Consider the following 17,483-nt stretch of genomic DNA (forward strand, 5'->3'; position numbering starts at 1 on the left):
AAAAAGAATGAATGGAAGGTATTTCCTGTACACTTTTCCAGGGCCAGTACTACAGCCAGGTTAGTGCTCCTTTTGTATATATCTGCGGCATTCTGTGTACCAAGGACTAGCATCTGAGCCAATGTAGGATTCAAAGAACTCATAGTGTAGTCAGGGGGGCTGAACAAAAAGCAAAAATGTGCTGCATAACTCCCCAGCAGCCTTCTGACAGAGACACAGGTATGAGGGATAGGGGAGAGAACACCCACTCAGGATGGAGACTGTCAAGGTGGGCTTTGGAGAAGACTGTGATGAGATGAGATAAGCAGAGACTGGGTGGGAAGGAGATTCCAGGCAAAGCAAACAGTACCATGCACCTGGGGCTGCAGGGGGAGGTGAGACTAAGTCCCCAAATGCAGCCCTGCTGTGGACTTGGGTCTCATCTGCTGAACCAAGAGGCATTGGAGGCATGCCCTGATCATATCCCTGGAAGCTTCTGGAGCATGGAGTGCAACAGTCTGAAGATACAGAGCCCACTCTGGAGATCAGCACTGTGAGCATGCAGCAGCAGTACATGTGTGACAAGGGCCTGGTAAATGGTGTACACTTGTCACAAAGAGAGGGAAGCCAGTGGGACAAGCATGGGCAGAAAGCAATGAATTCAGTTAGGTAGGACGTCTCCATAGGAACATGCTAATGTTCCAGGAGTCTGCTTTAATCTAGATATAGTGTTCAGAACAGAGATTTGGGTGATAGGTGTAAATGTGGGATAGACTGGGAAGAAAGTTTAGACCAAAGTCCAAGAAGGTAGGAGACTGGTTTCATCAGGGGACAGGGAAAAGGCAGACAGGTACAAGGGTTACTGCAGAGGGTGGGTAAAGGGCAGGTGAAAGAGGAAACATGAGCAGGTTACCCAGAAGCTCCCCAAATCACAGAGGAAACATCAAGTTAGCAAGTTATGGCTGCAAGGAAAACAAAGTGTAGCAGGATGACTTCCCGTCACTCAACGATTTTATCTTACGTTTGCAAACCTGGCTGGTGATACATACTGAGACTGTGTATGTGTTTTCCTCTGAGCCTCTCAATCTTACGAGAGAGGCAAGGCACACTGTGTAATCCCATTTTGCAGATAAGGATATGGAAGCCTTGAAATGTCACATCTTACTCATGGCAGGAGGGTTACGAATGGTGGGACCCTCTGTTCGGGTGACCTCTCCCACTTGCTGTTTCAGATTATTTTGGGGGAAAGGGAATTATTGAGGACCCATAAAGTCAGTATTCTTTTTTTTTTTTTGAAGCACTGGGGTTTGAACTCAGGGCCTCATACTTGCTGCTTGCTAGGCAGGTGCTCTTACCACTTGAGCCACTTTGCCAGCCCTTTATTGTGATGGGGTTTTTTGAGATAGGGTCTCCTGAAGCCCAGCGCTGGCTTCAAATCATGATCCTCCTGATCTCTGTCTCCTGAGTAGCCAGGATTACAGACGTGAGCCATTGGCGCCCCACTAAAATCAGTATTCTTTATGACCTAGAAGGGTCTGTGTGGTGACTTAAATCCCCCCACCAAGAACCCCCAGGAAAAGGTAGAAAACAGAATGGCTTTGATACTTCAGTCTCTGTGCATAGGATTTATGACAGAAGTCACTCGGCTTCCTGGCCACCAGGACTACCTGTGATCATTTTCTAACATTTGGCTAACCCAAGGGCCCAAAAGAAAGGACGTACAAAAAGAAAGGAGAGGGCACAGTCTGCCACTGGACTGTCATCTCACAGAAATCTACAGGAAGGCACAATCTCATCATTTTAAAGCACTAGATACCATGCATGTTTGTGTAGGCAAAGAAGAAAGTCTGAAAGGATACAGAGTTTAATAGTGGAAGAAGGAAGGACTAGAAGAAAAGTACTTTGATGTTCTTTTGCATTGTTTGAATATTTGAATGTACATTATGTTTATACTTAAAAACTCCAAGTCTGAAGAGTACTGGAATTTGCATTTTATTCTGAAATGCATCAAAAGGGTAAGATAAGGTCAGGGGATGGACATTAGGTAGTGAAGTAGATAAAAGGATAATGCAGGTCCTAGGTGGCTGATGTGTGGGTGTTCACTGCAGGTCACTTTCAACTTTGCTGTATGTTTGATTCATTTCACAATAAAATATTGGAGAAAAAAACCTAAACAGAAATGGGAGAAAATATGGCCTAGTTTTGAGAGGGTGGAGTCATCGTGCAGACGTGTCCTGCACATCACTTCACCCCAACACAGGCAATCAGGCTATGGCCCTCATGCTCTTTACGTGGCTCCTGTGGACTCAGGGCAATTTCCTCAGAGCATATCAGCATCACTAATATCAAAGTAATTCCCTCACACTTCTCCCACCAGAGGGTGATACAACCGTGAACCCCAGAGACAAGTGAAGATTCCTCTGGGTCCCGAACAGCGTCCTGCACACACTGTGCTCTTTCCATATTGGTATCTGCTCCAAGAAGGCCTGTGTGGTCCCCAGAGGTGATGGATCTGGAAGCAGGGGAGGTGAACATGGGGGTTTCTTTCTCTAAGAGTCAGGACTGGGTCTGACTCTCCTTTCTCGTTGCATTGCACGTTGCTAGGGGAAGGGGGAAAGGCAGGGGGCACAAGGGTGATTCATTTTTGTAGAATGCCCATGTCCTCAAGGACTGAGCCTTGAACATGTGTTGGTTAAATGCAGCCTTTTCCTGGCCTTTTCACAAAGCATTTTATGTGTCTCACCAGCCAGCATGGGTCTGCAGCGCTGGCGTGAAGTGAAACGTGCAGCTGCCCTGCCAGGCCAGCACACGGCAGGAAGCACATTTTGCAGGGAATGAGGCTGCAAAAGGCCACCTGGAGGTTCCTGGGGGTGGGAATGAATGACGGAGTTGGAATCTGACCATGTGGGGAGAACAGCAATGCCCACACCTAGCCCACTGCCTGGGGAGCAGCATTCTCCCATGGCAGAAGGCAGGGGGAACACAGGCCTGCAAGAGGTCTGTGTGGGCTGAGTGAAACTTCCTGTCCCAATCACCAGGGCTCAGGGAATCAGCAGCCCCCAGATGTCTGGAATTATAGTAGGAGACTGGAGATGGCTGAAGTGGAAATTTGGCTATCAATACTGGGTCCCACAAGACTTCCACACTCTTCGGACAGTAGCCTGTGGCCCACTGCTAGAGGGAAGTCACAGGGCTGGGGGGGCACTTTGCAGCACAAAATCAAGGACCCTGAGCCAGCATATATTGAGGCCACTGCAGATGGACTCAAGCATCCCTTGTCATGCAAGACTCTGGAGGAGGGGCTCAACAAATGCTGGATAATGAGAAATACAGAAACAAAATGGAGCTTTCTGCTTTTGGGTCTGCTTTTTCTTGCTGCCTCAAGCTGCTCCCAATCTTCTTGATACCTTGTCACTGCCCCTGGGGAGTTTGGCCTAGCTGGAGGGTGGGGGTGCTAGATGGTGCCAGTGGCCAGCCCTTCAACCAGACTAGGGAACCAACCCAGATGGCAGACAAAGCTTTTTGGAGCCCAAACAGGAGATATGATGCTGGTGACCAGCTGGAGTGAAGGTGAGGGCATACTTCCATATTTCTGTTCTCCTTGAGATCAGGGACAGCACTTCCTCTCCTCTCCCTTCCCGCCCCTCCCTCTCTTCCTTCCTTTCTTTTTTTTTCTGTGTGTGTGTGGTACTGGGTTTGAACTCAGGGCTCACGCTTGCCAGGCAGATGCTCTACCATTTGAGTCACACTTCCAGCTAGGGACAGCACTTCTGACAGCTACTAAAGCAAAGAGGAGGAAGAAGAAAAGGGCTCTTACTTCTCTGGGCTAGGTGCAAGCCAGGACTTCAAGTGTATCTAGGATGAGAAGTCTCTAGATAAGCTCATGCAGCTGCTAAGTGGCCAAGACTCTCAAGTCCAAGTTCCTGTCACTCAGCCACTCTGTCTACTCCCCTTAAAAGGGCCAGACCATATGGGCCTCTTCCCTTAGGACTTGAACACACCACCATCTCACAGACAGCTTTAAATTTTCTTTTTGGGAAGAGTACAGGGCCTTGAGGTGGTGTAGGTACCCAGGTGTTCAGAGTGGACAGATCAAACTGAGGGGCAGCACTGCTGCCTTCCGGTATGCCAGGGTTTGGCTTTCCTGTGGAGAGCTGTGGTAATGAATTCCCCAAGGGACCTGCAGAGCTACTGGTGGCACAGGGGTTGGGGGAAACACCCAAAGACACATTTCTACTGACCGACCAGGAGGGAAGACTGATATGCAGCCCTAAGTCAGCAGCTAAGAGTTGGAACATGCATATATGTTTCACCTCATGCCTGGTGGCAGTGAGAACCAGAGGGAGAGAGAACCCCTTGCAAACAATGTAGGCAAGGCTCTGCCTTGACCTCATTTCCAGCTTAGGTGCAGGAGAGCATCTGGTCTTGAACCCTCTGGCAAGCTCAGAGCTGCTGATTTATAAGCAAGCACCTGCTTACCCAGGTTGCAGGCTTGGGGTGAACTGGTTATAGCAGGAGACTTTCTGCTGTTCGACAGTCTGCTAGGGGACAGGACAGGGCAATGGCCCTTGTGCCAGGCCTTACGGGATCTCTCCAGCAAGGGAGGGCAGAGCTCTAGGCTAAGGGTAGAGTTTAAGCAGAAAGCTTCCCTACCAGCCACACCCTATTCCAACACCCCAGGACTTGTGAGGTGCAGTGGTTTCCCCCCCAAACAGTGCTGTTTTCTCTGGCTACTTTTTCTGGCTTCCCCACTAGTACTGAACCCCTGCAGGCTTCCCTCCACTCCTTGCACACAAGGTGGTAGCTAATCTGATCTGGTAGTCAGTGCAGCTGGTCAAAGAGGCTGGGAGCCCTGGGTAGGTGAGTGGCTACCTACTTGATGCCCTCCCCCTAGAGGATGTGCATCAGGACAGATACCTCCACAGCTGCCAGACTCCAGCCACTGCTCCGGCATCTAACAATAGCTCCAGACAGATCCCTACTAGGGGCTGGGCCAACTCTCCAGTAAAGATTCAGATTCCCCAGGCCCTAGAAAGGGCAGAGTACGTCCATCCCAACTAGAGAGTCTCTGAGATCAGAACACAGGATTTGTAAGTAACCACCTGTTTACCCAGGGTGCAGGCATGGGGAGAACTGGCTATAGCAGGAGACTTTCTGCTGTTAGAGGAACCAGGTTCCCTTAACTTTAAAGAAAGCTTATACATCATTTAACATTTCTAGAGCCTTAAGGATGGGGCAATGATCTTTAGTGGAGAAGGGAAAGGAGATCATGAGCCAAGGAGCTGGACATTGGTCTGCACTCCAGGAACAGAGCTGGGGGCACAGTCTCCTGAAGCAGTGCACTGACCACCAAGCTCTCCTTGCCTCTGCAGCAACCATTTGCCCCACCAGAATTTCCCAGTGCAGAGGAGCCTGCACTGGTCTTGGAATAGCACCTAACCTTTCAGTCAGCCTCACAATGTCATGATTTTTTTTCTGTCAGGACAAAACTCAGATCTCCATATTGGAGGCCCATTTTGCTGGCCAGGCAATTTGCTGGCCAGAACTCCTGCACATATTTTTCGAGAGCAGTTCCACCACCCTCAGAGCCACAAAGATGTTGGAAAAGGAGAGAAAGTAAACAGCTAGAAGCTGACCACATTTACCCACAGAGGACTCCAACCTCCTTCCTCTACTCTGCGCAGCAGCCTCACCTTCCGGAAGTCCTATGTTCAGGGCTGCCAGAGCAGAGCTCAGGAAGACAAGGGGTCAGTATTTTGGAGCCTGAACCCTCCTTGCTGTTCATAAGCCTCCCCAGTCAGGTACTTGACCTGGGAGTACCAAGTGTTGGGCTTCACTTTCCTCTGGTTGCACTGGTTGAACCAGTTAAATTAGTGTTGTTTTTTCTAAGTTTTAAAAAAATCTGGCAGGCAGGTACTGGAGACCTTCCAATCCTCCACTCAGGCCAACCCTCGTAATAAGAAAAATACTACTTTCTATTTGTCTCATTTAGGAGGTTTCTATTTTTTTTTTGGTGGTGGTTAACTAAATTTCATGTTATATAATCATAAATTTTCTAAATATTTTCCCAACTGGTTGCCAGCAATTGTGGAAGTGGGGTGTGTGTGTGTGTGTAGATAGAAGTCTTCAGGGCAGGACCAAGAGTTCCAGTGACTTTTTTTTGGTGTGTGTGTGGTGGTGCTGGGAGTGAAGACAGGGCTTTGAGCATGCCAGGCAGGTGCTTTACCACTGAGTTGCATCCCTAGTCCTCAAGTGCCTGACTCTCCATAAAAACACAATCTGACCATCTGAGAAAGCTTCACCTTGTTCCCTACTTTCTGAAAAATTTCAAAAGCTTATGCCTCAGAGGCTACGTAAGTCTCCTCACTTTTTTTTTTAAGAGTAAGAAAGGTAATGTGAAGTAGGTAAGGTTGGGATTTTGAGAAATAGTGGGTAGAACATGTCACTGGCAAAACCAAAATAAACCCAGAACTGCTGCCTTGGAAGTTTTGGCCTGTGGCTCTGAAGGTCCTTCTCCTGGGCGTGCCTGGGAGAGTCCCCTTCACATAAACCCAGGTGGTGGACACTGTACTGTTACCTGAAAGGTAATCCTTTCCACATTAATCATATACACAGAGGGGTAGAAGAGCGATTCTGAAGGCTCTTCATCACCTTTTGACAAACTCCACTCACAGGACTGGAGATGACTGGCCTCTCTGTCTTTGGTGGTCATGGGCTGACTTTCGTAAGGCAGTCTTAAGTTTAAAGACTCCAGCATACATACATACTCTCATGCACACACCCACCCAGTGAAGAGGTGGACTCTCAAGTAGAGGATGAGGGAAAAACGAGAAACAGAACAAGAATAGCAGTGGCTGTACCTCGGGTGGCCAGCCTGCCCTTTCTCTAAGGGACTCTTCCCTAGCCTGATGAAGGGGAAGAGATAGACCAGCAGCACCAGACACTCAAGTGCTGATATGGAGGAGGACCTGGGGACTCTTTAGGGTGTCATGGGCAGTTCTCTGGGAAAGGAGATAGACCCTCACCTTCCCCATTCTCCACATCCATGTGGGGTGACTCCTGACTCAGGATGGCTCTGAGCACTCTGTCCTCCACAGCTCCTCCTGCAAAGTTTTCCCTGACGACTCTAAGAGTCAAGTTCTCTAAGGCTAAGCCTCCCTCTGCAGCTTCTTTGTGTTCTTATGACAGCAAAGGCAGTGTCCCCAGAGACTGCTCCCCAGCAACCACAGGACAAAAAGGTCTTCATGAGGGCTTACCCAGGTGGGGGCAGAAGTGAATATAGCATTTGAGGCTGTGGTTGGGAGGGCTGTAGACACAGGGGAGGCATCTCTCTCTCCACAGTCCCAAGCAAAGGTCAGTGGACAAAGCTGGGCTTGAGCACGGAGGATTAGAGTACATGTGACAGCAGATCCAGGGACACAGTGGCAGTCACCATGGGGAAAAAAAAGGAAAGGCTGTCTCCTGGGGAAGAAAGGGACTTCTGGACACCAGGCCAGGATATAACAGGAAAGGCAACAAGGCTTCCCACAATGGGAATCTTAGAAGTAAGCAAGTTCTAAGAGACAAGAGAAACATGGGCTGAGCATCTGTGTTTGAAAATCTAAAATCTGAAACCCTTTATTTTTGGTGCTGGGGATCAAACCAGGGTATTCTCCATGCTAAGCAAGTACTTTAGCCGGGTGTTGGCAGCTCATGCCTGTAATCCTAACTACTCAGTAGGCATATAAGGAGGACTGCAGTTTGAAGACAGCTTAGACAAATAGTTTGAGAGACCCTATCTCGAAAAAATCCAAACAACACAAAAAAAGGGCTGGTGGAGTGGCTCAAGGTGTAGGCCCTGAGTTCAAACCCCAATACCGCAAAAAACAAAACAAAAAAACCCCACAAGCCCTCTACTACTGAGCTACACCTCCAGCCCCTGAAGCTTTTTGAGTGGTGATATGACACTCTAAAGCTTCAGATTTTCAGACTGCAAGTTTGGTTCAAGCGGTAGAGTGCCTCAAGGCCCTGAGTACAACCCCCAGTCCACCCCCCAACCAAGAAAAAAAAAGTAAGGTAAAAGTTTCAGATTTTGGATTCTAGATTTCCAGATTAGAGATACTTACCTGATAAAGTCTATGCAAATGTTCCAAAATCTGAAACACCTCTTATACTAAACATTTCAGATAAGGGATACTAAATCTATAATAGGATGTATTTTTAAGAGAACCAAGAGGGTCAGATTCATTAAATTTATTTCCCAGGAACACCTGGCATTACAAGTCCTCCCCTAGGCTGTGAGTGGGCAAGAAACAGTATCCCCAGGAAAAGTCCTCTGTCAGGAAGGGGACAGGAGATAAAAGAGTCCTCAGACTCTCAGAAATCCCAGAAGTCTTTTCCTAGACCCTGGACTGACTTTAATTCAAGAAGTTGGGCCCAGTATTGGGGTAGGAGATCAGCCCTTCAACAAGGCCTGTCCTTAGAGAAGCAGTTTTCTGATGAACATTGTTTGGAGACCAGACTAAGCATGTAAGAATGGAAAACCAGAGGCCCCACCAGCACAGGCTGAGCAGCACTTACAGTCCATCTAGAAAGCTGCAAAAGTGGCTTACCTCTTCTACACAGCACTGACTGAGCACTTGCCACACTCTGTGCTAAAGGGTTCTGTGTGCAGGGATTGGTATCCCCAGACAGAAAATAGAGGCCTATGAAGCTCAGCAACTTCTCTGACATTATAGCCACTGAGTGGTAGAGAAAAACTTGAACTCAGATCAGCAGGTTGCTCCCTGCAGATGGTGATGTTCATTTTGTCCCCAGAGATACCATGTTAGGGTGACTTGGGCATCACATACTCCCCAGGCCCCACACTCCTACCCTCTGCTGTATTCACTGCTCATTTCTGAGACAGCCTCCAAGGTAGAAAGCCTTGGTGGAACAAAGCTGCATGTCAGCATTGTAATCCCTAAAGGGTATCTACAGATTGTACTCATTTCCTCAAACTCTCTGGTATTAGAGTCGCAGGGCTTAACCAGGTGTTCACCTGAGTTTCAAAGTAGGAGGAGACGACCAGGCTTCCCAGTGTGCTTACTACCAGTACACTGGCTCCCCTAACCTATGGAAGATTGGTATTCTTTCTGGGTACTCTGCCGGCTCTTAGAGTGAGTCTGGCTATCTTGGGATCTATCATGGTCAGGTGCAAGAATGACTGTCTCCCAACCAGAACCCCTGGAGCTGAGGGGGTGAGGGCAGAGGACTGAGTAATTGAGAGCTTTCCTATCACTGTGAACCTGACCCTGGGCTTGCCTTCCTTGGCCTACTTCTCTGCCACTCAATTTGTGCTCAAGGCTCCCTGGAACAGTGGGTTTCTCACCTCTATGCAGGCATTTCTGCTGAAAGGTGGTTAAAACCTCAGAGCCCCCCTCAACTGAAGGGGGGACCCAGAACTGGCTGACACCTATGACTGACCCAGGAGGCTAGAGAGGCAGGCCAGTCCTTACCATTGTAGGAGAGGCGAGGTTTGCTCAGACACATTATAAAGTGCATTTCCATCTCATCAGAGGCCACAGACTTGGAGCAAATGGGGCACTTGAAACCTGAAAGAGAGAAAAGAAAAAAGGATGGAATGTCTTCTCTAAATCCAGAACACCCAAGTAAATGTAGACAAACTTAGGATGATAACACCACTGTGGACACCTAGACTGACTTCTCCTTCACTAAGTCACTGAGGTTTTGCCCTTTTCCAGGGCCTTCAGCTCCTAGCTTTCACTAGGGCTCTCACTGACACCCGATTTGAGTTTAACATTCTTTTAGACCCTTTGTCAACGGGGTCTAGAGGACAAGAGGGATAGGGAAGCAGCAAATCCAAGCAGCTGAATAACCTGTCTTGGAATGACAGTACAGTATCTTTCTACCTCACAGCCCTCAAGATGCCTGGCTGGATCACCCTTGGAGGAATGGAATCACTACTGTCTCAGTACTGGTACCTCCATCCCCATTCTGCTCCACCTCCTCATCCACTCACCCAGGTAGTACCTTCATCCCTCACCCAAGCACCCTTTGCATTCCTCACGGCTGTTCTTTGAGAAGTGTGCAAGCCATGTGTAGCCCTCCAGAATGCTCCCAAATGCCACTAAGTGAAACAGCCTATTTCATGGTGCCAGGTGAACACGGGGTCTCGTGATTTGTCATTTTATTCTCAGGGAAGTTTGAACTCATACATGCAAAAGTTTCATCAGCATTGTATCAGTACTGGTGAATTCTGGTTGAAAATCTGAGTTAAAAATGCAGTAATATTATTGGACTTGGGTCACACGCTAAGGGGAGAGCACATACAGGAGGAACAGGGAAAGGTAGGAAACCCAAAACTTGAAAGTATTTGATGTGCCCACTGCAGAGGAGCCAATATAGTAACCTTAAAATGACAGAGGTCAATATGGGAAGGTGACTGGGAAGTAGTGAAGAGGTCTGGTAGAGATGAATCAATGTGGGTTGTAATACACTTGTGCATGGAAGCAATGCTAGGACTCTCTCTGTATAGCTATCCTTATCTTAACTTGCAAAAATGCTCTGTCTTTCCTATTATTGCTTATTTCTACTCTTCAACAAGATTGGAGAAAAGGACAGAACAAGTTCTGCCTGGAAGCGAGGGGGGGGGGGCAGGGAGCAGGGGGGTGTGAAATGGCCCAAACAGTGAATGCAAATATGAATAAATGAATAAAGAAAAAAAATAAAATAAAATCTGAGTTGAACTCCATTAAGCAAACCTCTTGATCAATTTTTAATATGACACAGATGAATTATTTTCAGTCTTTTCCATTACACGTTTATTAAAATGAATTTCAAATGGAATCAATTCTTTTTCATATAAATTCTACCAAAAATCAATGGCCAAAGTTACTGATTTGTCTGCATCAATTTATACTTTTTTGTGACAATGATTCTTTCCTGCCTGGCCAGACTTCCTGACATAGTACATACTTAACTACTGCTAAGAAGATTTCATTCTTCTGTTAATTATTTTTTTGGTGGCACTAGGATTTGAACTCAGGGCCTCACTTCTGCAAAGCAGGCTCTTCTGTTAATTTTTAGTCAAGTTTTCCATACAGTTTTATTGGATCCTGCTGGAACATTTCTTGTGTAACAGATAAAAGGTTAAGCATTCAAGGTGACTGCTGCTGCTCCAGGACAAGGTGTTCACACCTTCTTCAGTGTCTGTCCTATGGCTGCCTTGGTAATTTGTATGGAAAGCCTTGACTGAGGAGGGGTGGTGCTGAGACAGGAAAAGTACAAGCACTTCCTTAAGAGTCTTTAAATTCTTTGTTTAGTGAAAATGCATTGAACTACAGGACCAAACAGAAGATTCAGGCCTGGTTAACTACAGTCAAAGTAGACACTTAACTCATAGTCCCACTCCCACTACTCTTTTCCTCAAAGGTTCTCAGCCTCTACACACCTCAGCTAAAAGCCCTAGAAATGGTACCAACCCAGGGATTCTGGCCAAGCTTTGAGAAAAGACTGTATTTCTGGCCTCTGCATGGGTATAAGTTCATTAGTAACAAAACCAGAGACTAAAAAGAAGTATAGGGTGAAAAGGGGGTGTTCTAATCTCCGTTTTCTGGCAGAACTGGATCTAAAATGCATCAGGCTAATTTATTTATTTCTAACTCAGATTAAAAATGGGCAGATTCAGGGGTTGGCAAAATGGTTCAAGTGGTACAGCACCTGTCTAGCAAGCATGAGGCCCTGAGTTCAAATCCTAGTACCACCAAAAAAAAAAAAAAGAAATGTGCAGATGCAGTACTACATGAGATGGAGAGAAAGGAATGAATTTGAGCCTCCCTCTCTCTCTGTTTTTGGTGGGATTGGGGTTTGAACTCAGTGCCTCATGCTTGTGAGGCAGGTGCTCTACCACTTGAGCCACACCTTCAGCCCTATTTTCTTAGTTTTTTTTTTGGCAGTACTGGGCTGAGTCTCAGAATGAAGATGCCTTTAACCGAAGTTCCCGTGCATTCACACAGGTGTTTTCTTCCAATTAACTCAAAAGATTTTACAACAGTTAAAATCTGTTGAACTTGCAAAGGTAACCCTTGTCTATGCAAGCTTGAGGGCTGGGGCTGCGACTAGCTGCACAGGTAAAGGAGCTCCAGAGCAGACTCCAGCCCTGGCCCAGGCAAGGTCACTGCGAGGCCTTCCACCTCCCAAGCTGTGAACTTTCCTGATAACTCAGAACGGATTCAAGGTTACCCTATAATAGTATCATTCACTCCCCTGTATTCCAAGGGGATTCCCTGAGTGCAGGAGAAGGGGTTGAGTTACAGCTAAGGTGCTGGCAAGTAGGCCATTCAAAAGAAGGTCCAGAAGGGAAGGTCACCAGGTGTTTTTGTCCCAGGGAAAAAGGGCTGAGACTCACAGGTTCAGAGCAATCCCCTCATTGTACAGAGGTCTGGAGTAGTCCAAGGTCACAAGACTAAGGTAGTGGGTCGAGACTAGACTCAGACATCTTAGCTTCCAGTTTAAAGTTCTTTCTGCTAGGGAAGAAGGAGCTGACCACAGGGTTTTGAGAAAGAGGTGGGCTGGGAAATGTCACTTCTGGAGAGGAAGCAGCAATATGGCAGTTGAGATCTGCATTTTAACTGAAGCAGGGCCACTGCTCTAGGGGCTTTTTTGTTTTGTTATTTTGTAGAGGCTCATGAAATAACTCAGAATCTATTACGTGAATGGGAGATGGCAAGATGACCCCGGCTTTCCAGACTCAAGACTCTGACAAGTAATCTACCCCTCCTTGGACCTCAGTTTCCTCATCTGAAAAATAGGGGAATTCACCTGAGTCTTGCAAAGATTACATGAGATAAGAAACATAAAAGCATTCCAAAATGAAGTGAATCAAATATAAATGGCAGCACCATCATCAGGCATTTACAGGGAAGGAACAAATGAAATGGGATTCAGGTAGACAGAGGACTAGGGGGACATACTGCAGGAACCAGGGCAAGGACACACTGGCCTCAGGCCATGCAGAGTCTGCTGGAGGTGGCCAGCAGCCACATCTCTGCTGGATCCCAGGCTATTTCCCTTGAACTTCTAGAGCACTGAGTACCACTTCTGATACTTTCCAAACTGCCAATGTAGAAACAAGCCTCTGTTTAACCTCTGCAGCACTTCCTTTCACATATGATAATAAATAATAGCTTGTATTTACTGACTCATTTCTACAGAAAGCCAAGGTGGTTTAGACATTTCTCATTTATCACAATGTAACTATAAGGTAGGTACTATAATTAACTCTATTTCACAGACCCACAAGTTCAATTAACTTGCTGAAGTTAACACAGCCAGAAAGAGCCAGAACTGGCTAGTAGGGGAGTATGACCACAGAGCCCACACCATACTGTGCCAATTGGTTTACTAGCACAGGAGGAGGAGTTACATGGCAAAAAAAAAAAAGACAAAACTGAGCTGGACATGATGGCACAGGCCTGTAATTCCAGCACTTAGGAATCTGAGGCAAGAGGATCTCAAGTTTAAGGCCAGCCTGTACTACACAGCAAGTTCCACGTCAGCCTGGGCTACAGAATGAAACTGTTTTAAAAAAGCAAGCTAGGCGCTGGTGGCTCATGCCCACAATCCTAACTACTTGGGAGACCGAGATGGGGGATCGTGGTTTCATGCCAACCTCGGCAAATAGTTCGCAAGACTCTCTTGAAAATACCCAACACAAAAAACAGGGCTGGCGGAGTGGCTCAAGTGGTAGTGCACCTGCATCTGCTACCATGTGTGAGGCCCTGACCTCACATCCCACTACCACCAAAATAAATAAATAAATAAGCTATGTGGGTTATCATTCGCTGGTAAATGGATGGAATTGGAGAACATCATTCCGAGTGAGGTTAGCCTGGCCCAAAAGACCAAAAATCGTATGTTCTCCCTCATATGCGGACCTTTGATCAAGGGCAAACACAACAAGGGGATTGGACTTTGAGCACATGATAAAAGTGAGAGCACACAAGGGAGGGGTGAGGATAAGTAAGACACCTAAAAAATTAGCTAACATTTGTTGCCCTCAACGCAGAGAAACTAAAGCAGATACCTTAAAAGCAACTGAGGCCAATAGGAAAAGGGGACCAGGAACTAGAGAAAAGGTTAGATCAAAAAGAATTAACCTAGAAGGTAACACACACGCACAGGAAATCAGTGTGAGTCAATGCCCTGTATAGCTATCCTTATCTCAACCAGCAAAAACCCTTGTTCCTTCCTATTATGGCTTATACTCTCTCTACAACAAAATTAGAGATAAGGGCAAAATAGTTTCTGCCAGGTATTGAGGGGGTGAGGGGGAGAGGGAGGGGGCGGAGTGCGTAGTAAGAAAGGGGGTGGGAGCAGGGGGGAGAAACGACCCAAGCATTGTATGCACATATGAATAATAAAACAATAAAAAAAAAAACCTATGTGGGAGGATGAGATTGGGAGGATCACTGTTTCAGAGCAACCCAGACAAAGAAGCTTGTGAGACCCCATCTTAGTGGGGGAAAACAAGCTGGGTGTGGCATACATCTTCTGTAAAATAGGAGGATCGTGGTTCAGACTACCCTGGACAAAAAGTGAGACAAAATTTTCCCAAACTAACCAGAGCAAAAAGGGCTGGAGGCATGGCTCAAGCAGTGGAGTACCTGCCTAGCAAGTGCAAATTCCTGAGTTCAAACCCCAGTACCACCAAACAAACAAAACTACTCATTTCAAATCTTCTACATTATCCCAGCATTTCTCCTGAAGTACCCATGCTTCGTAGATGACCCCATCACCTGAAACAATGGACAGTTTTCTTTCTGGGAATTCTGTTAATATGTGGAGGGACAGAAAGCTCTGCTTTCCACTCAGCACTGAGCCTGCAATGCTGGTTAAAGATGCTGAGCTTGCAAATTAAATGGAAAATGAAGGGCAAAAGGTAAGAGGGACAGAAAAATGTAAAAGCTAACAGGAAAAAAACTAATGTCCCCACCTTCTTTCCTGTAAGGTCATCCGATGATCAAGACGGATTCTACCACTCTACTGCCCCAATCTTTTCTTGTAATTGTCCAGTCTCAAGTCAGCACCAACAGTCCGATGGAATGATGAATACTGTGATATTTTTGAGCTATCTGAAGCTTTCCATTTTGGAAAGAAGTTTGCACCAAATGAAAATCAGCCCTGCAAACAAAGATAAACCAAAGGTCTGCAGAGTCACCCAGACCACATGACTTTCTCAAATTTCTTCAGAGGCCTCAGCAGCATTTGGGCAGAGTGGATAAGAGTTTTATTTTCTTTCCAGAGAAAGCCACAGGTGGGCTCTTCGGGACGCTCCCCAACTGCTTCTGGGATGAGACTGCCCAGCACACCTTAGAGGGAGGAGAGCAGCAGCCATTGCTCTTGGGGCTTTCTTCACCCTTGGTCCCCTGCATGGGTTGTATCTGTCACATGTCTGCCACTGACGTGAAGGGAGACGTCAGCTAGCCCAGGCTTGATGGCCAAGTCTGACACTGGTTCACCTCAAGCCATTGTCTCTTGTCATCAGACTGAAGCAGAGGTGGGGATTTACCCAGTTCCTTTGTCCTTTCCTGCCAATGTCTCAATTCTGTGCTGGGTGGCTCTACCAAACAACTGTTACTGCAGGTCCAATCAAGACCTAATTTCCTTCCTTTCTCTTGTCATCAGCTGTTTCTACAGTAAGAACTGATCTGCCACAGTCCAGCACTTCCTGTCTTCCAACAAGTGCCCTGCTTAAGTGGGGAATCCTTTGTCACTCATGTGATGCACAGGTCATGTGCATCAACAAGCAGTGTCAGGCTAATTCTACCTGTTGTTGTCACCCAGGTCCTCCCACCTGCCTGACAAAGCAACTGAGGGAGGATGGGGGGGCAACTGGCTCAAGTTATAAGAACTCTCCCAACCCACCACATCACTTATTTTGCAATATGAGTTTTCATGCTCTGGGGGCTGATGCACTTTTCATTTTCCAAAACTGCAACCTTCTCCTTTAAGACCTGATTTCCCGGGCAGGACCATGGGCTGGCTGCATGTTGCTCCAATTTCTCTCCCTGGCCCTCCCTCCTGATGCTGATGCGCTATTTTAATGGCTGCCCCAGTTCTGCCATCTCTGGGATCACCTAAAGGTGGAGGAATCAAAAGAAGTAACCAGAATGAAAGAAGTCACACACGCAGGCGGTGTCTCCCATCTTGAGAAGAGGAGTGATACAGATTCCCCCCAGCTGGGAGCCTTGGAATGACACCCTGACTCTGTCCTTACCAGTCAATTTCCATTTGCCAGCCTTAGTCTTGCCCTTGCCCATTAAATACAACTTGACTCAATGAACTTACCAAGTGGGATTTATTACAAAGAGATGACCAGGATGATGTTGTTCTGCATTTCTATACTGTAGATGTTACATTCTTAGCTTACGAAGTTACACATGCATTCTCTCTCTCTCATGTAGTGAAAAAGCAAAGCACACTTTATCCATTGTACAATTTACTAGTGCCTCCTGGAGAAAGGACTGGGGAAAGGCCCAGGAGTTCTAGCTGAAACCTCTTTTCTGAACTCTGCAGTTGTGTTCTAGAACCTGAAGGCTCACCTGTTTCTCTCTCTCTCTCTCGCTCTTTCTCTCCCTGTATCTTGTCTGTCTGTCTGTTGTGATGGTTAATTTTATATGCCAACTTGACTAAATAATGGGATGCCCAGATATTTGGCTAAATATTATTTCTGGATACGTCTTTGGTCTGCTTGACTGCTTGAACCGGGACACTGAACTTTAGCCCTTGGACTGAGACTTCTATCATCAGCTTTCCTGATTAGGCTTTCAGATTTGGACTGGAAATACTCCACTGACTTTCCTGGGTTTATGGTTTGCAGACTGCAGTCTGGGATTTCTCAGCCTCCACAATCACATAAGTCAATTCCTTATAATCGCGCTCTCTCTCTCTCTCTCTCTCTCACTCACTTTGTTTCTCTGGAGAAACCTGACATCTATCTATTAAAATGCCAAATAATAAAATTCAAAAGATGGACTGGAGGTGTAGCTCAGCAGCAGAGCATTTGCCTAGCAAGCGTGAAGTCCTGAATTCAAACCCCAGTCCACAAAGACTGTCAACACCAAATGTTGGTGCAGATGTGGAGCAAGTGTAATTTTCATATATTGTTGAGGGAGTGTAAAATGACACAGCCATTTTGGGAAAAGGTCAAGTAGTTCCTTATAAAACAAACATGCCTAGCCTATAACCCAAGAAACTTCATATATATATTATATTTACTCCTCCTTCCCAAAGGAAAACATGTCTACAGGTAGACATTAGCAAGAATGTTCATCATAGCTTTATTCATAACAAGCAAAACCTGGAAATGACCTAACTGTTCATTAACAGAATGGATAAAGAACTGTGGTACATTTCTGGAACACAATGGAAAACCACTCAGCAATAAACGGCAGTGAACTATTGACTCACGAAACGTGGATGAACATTAAAAACATGCCAAATGAAGGACTCAAAAGAGCATA

General features: G+C 46.5%; 1 protein-coding gene across 2 annotated transcripts in view; it reads right to left on the reverse strand.

The window, feature by feature from the left end:
- Znrf1 (zinc and ring finger 1) overlaps positions 1–17,483 on the reverse strand; it is a 94,455-nt gene that overhangs the window by 5,033 nt on the left and 71,939 nt on the right. For both annotated transcript variants that reach the window (XM_020160172.2, XM_020160171.2), the window contains exon 2: positions 9,456–9,551. In XM_020160172.2, the coding sequence (XP_020015761.1) occupies positions 9,456–9,551 (96 nt within the window). The remainder of the gene's footprint in view (positions 1–9,455; positions 9,552–17,483) is intronic.

The sequence above is a fragment of the Castor canadensis genome, chromosome 15 (assembly GCF_047511655.1).
Source record: "Castor canadensis chromosome 15, mCasCan1.hap1v2, whole genome shotgun sequence".
Taxonomy (NCBI): Eukaryota; Metazoa; Chordata; class Mammalia; order Rodentia; family Castoridae; genus Castor; species Castor canadensis.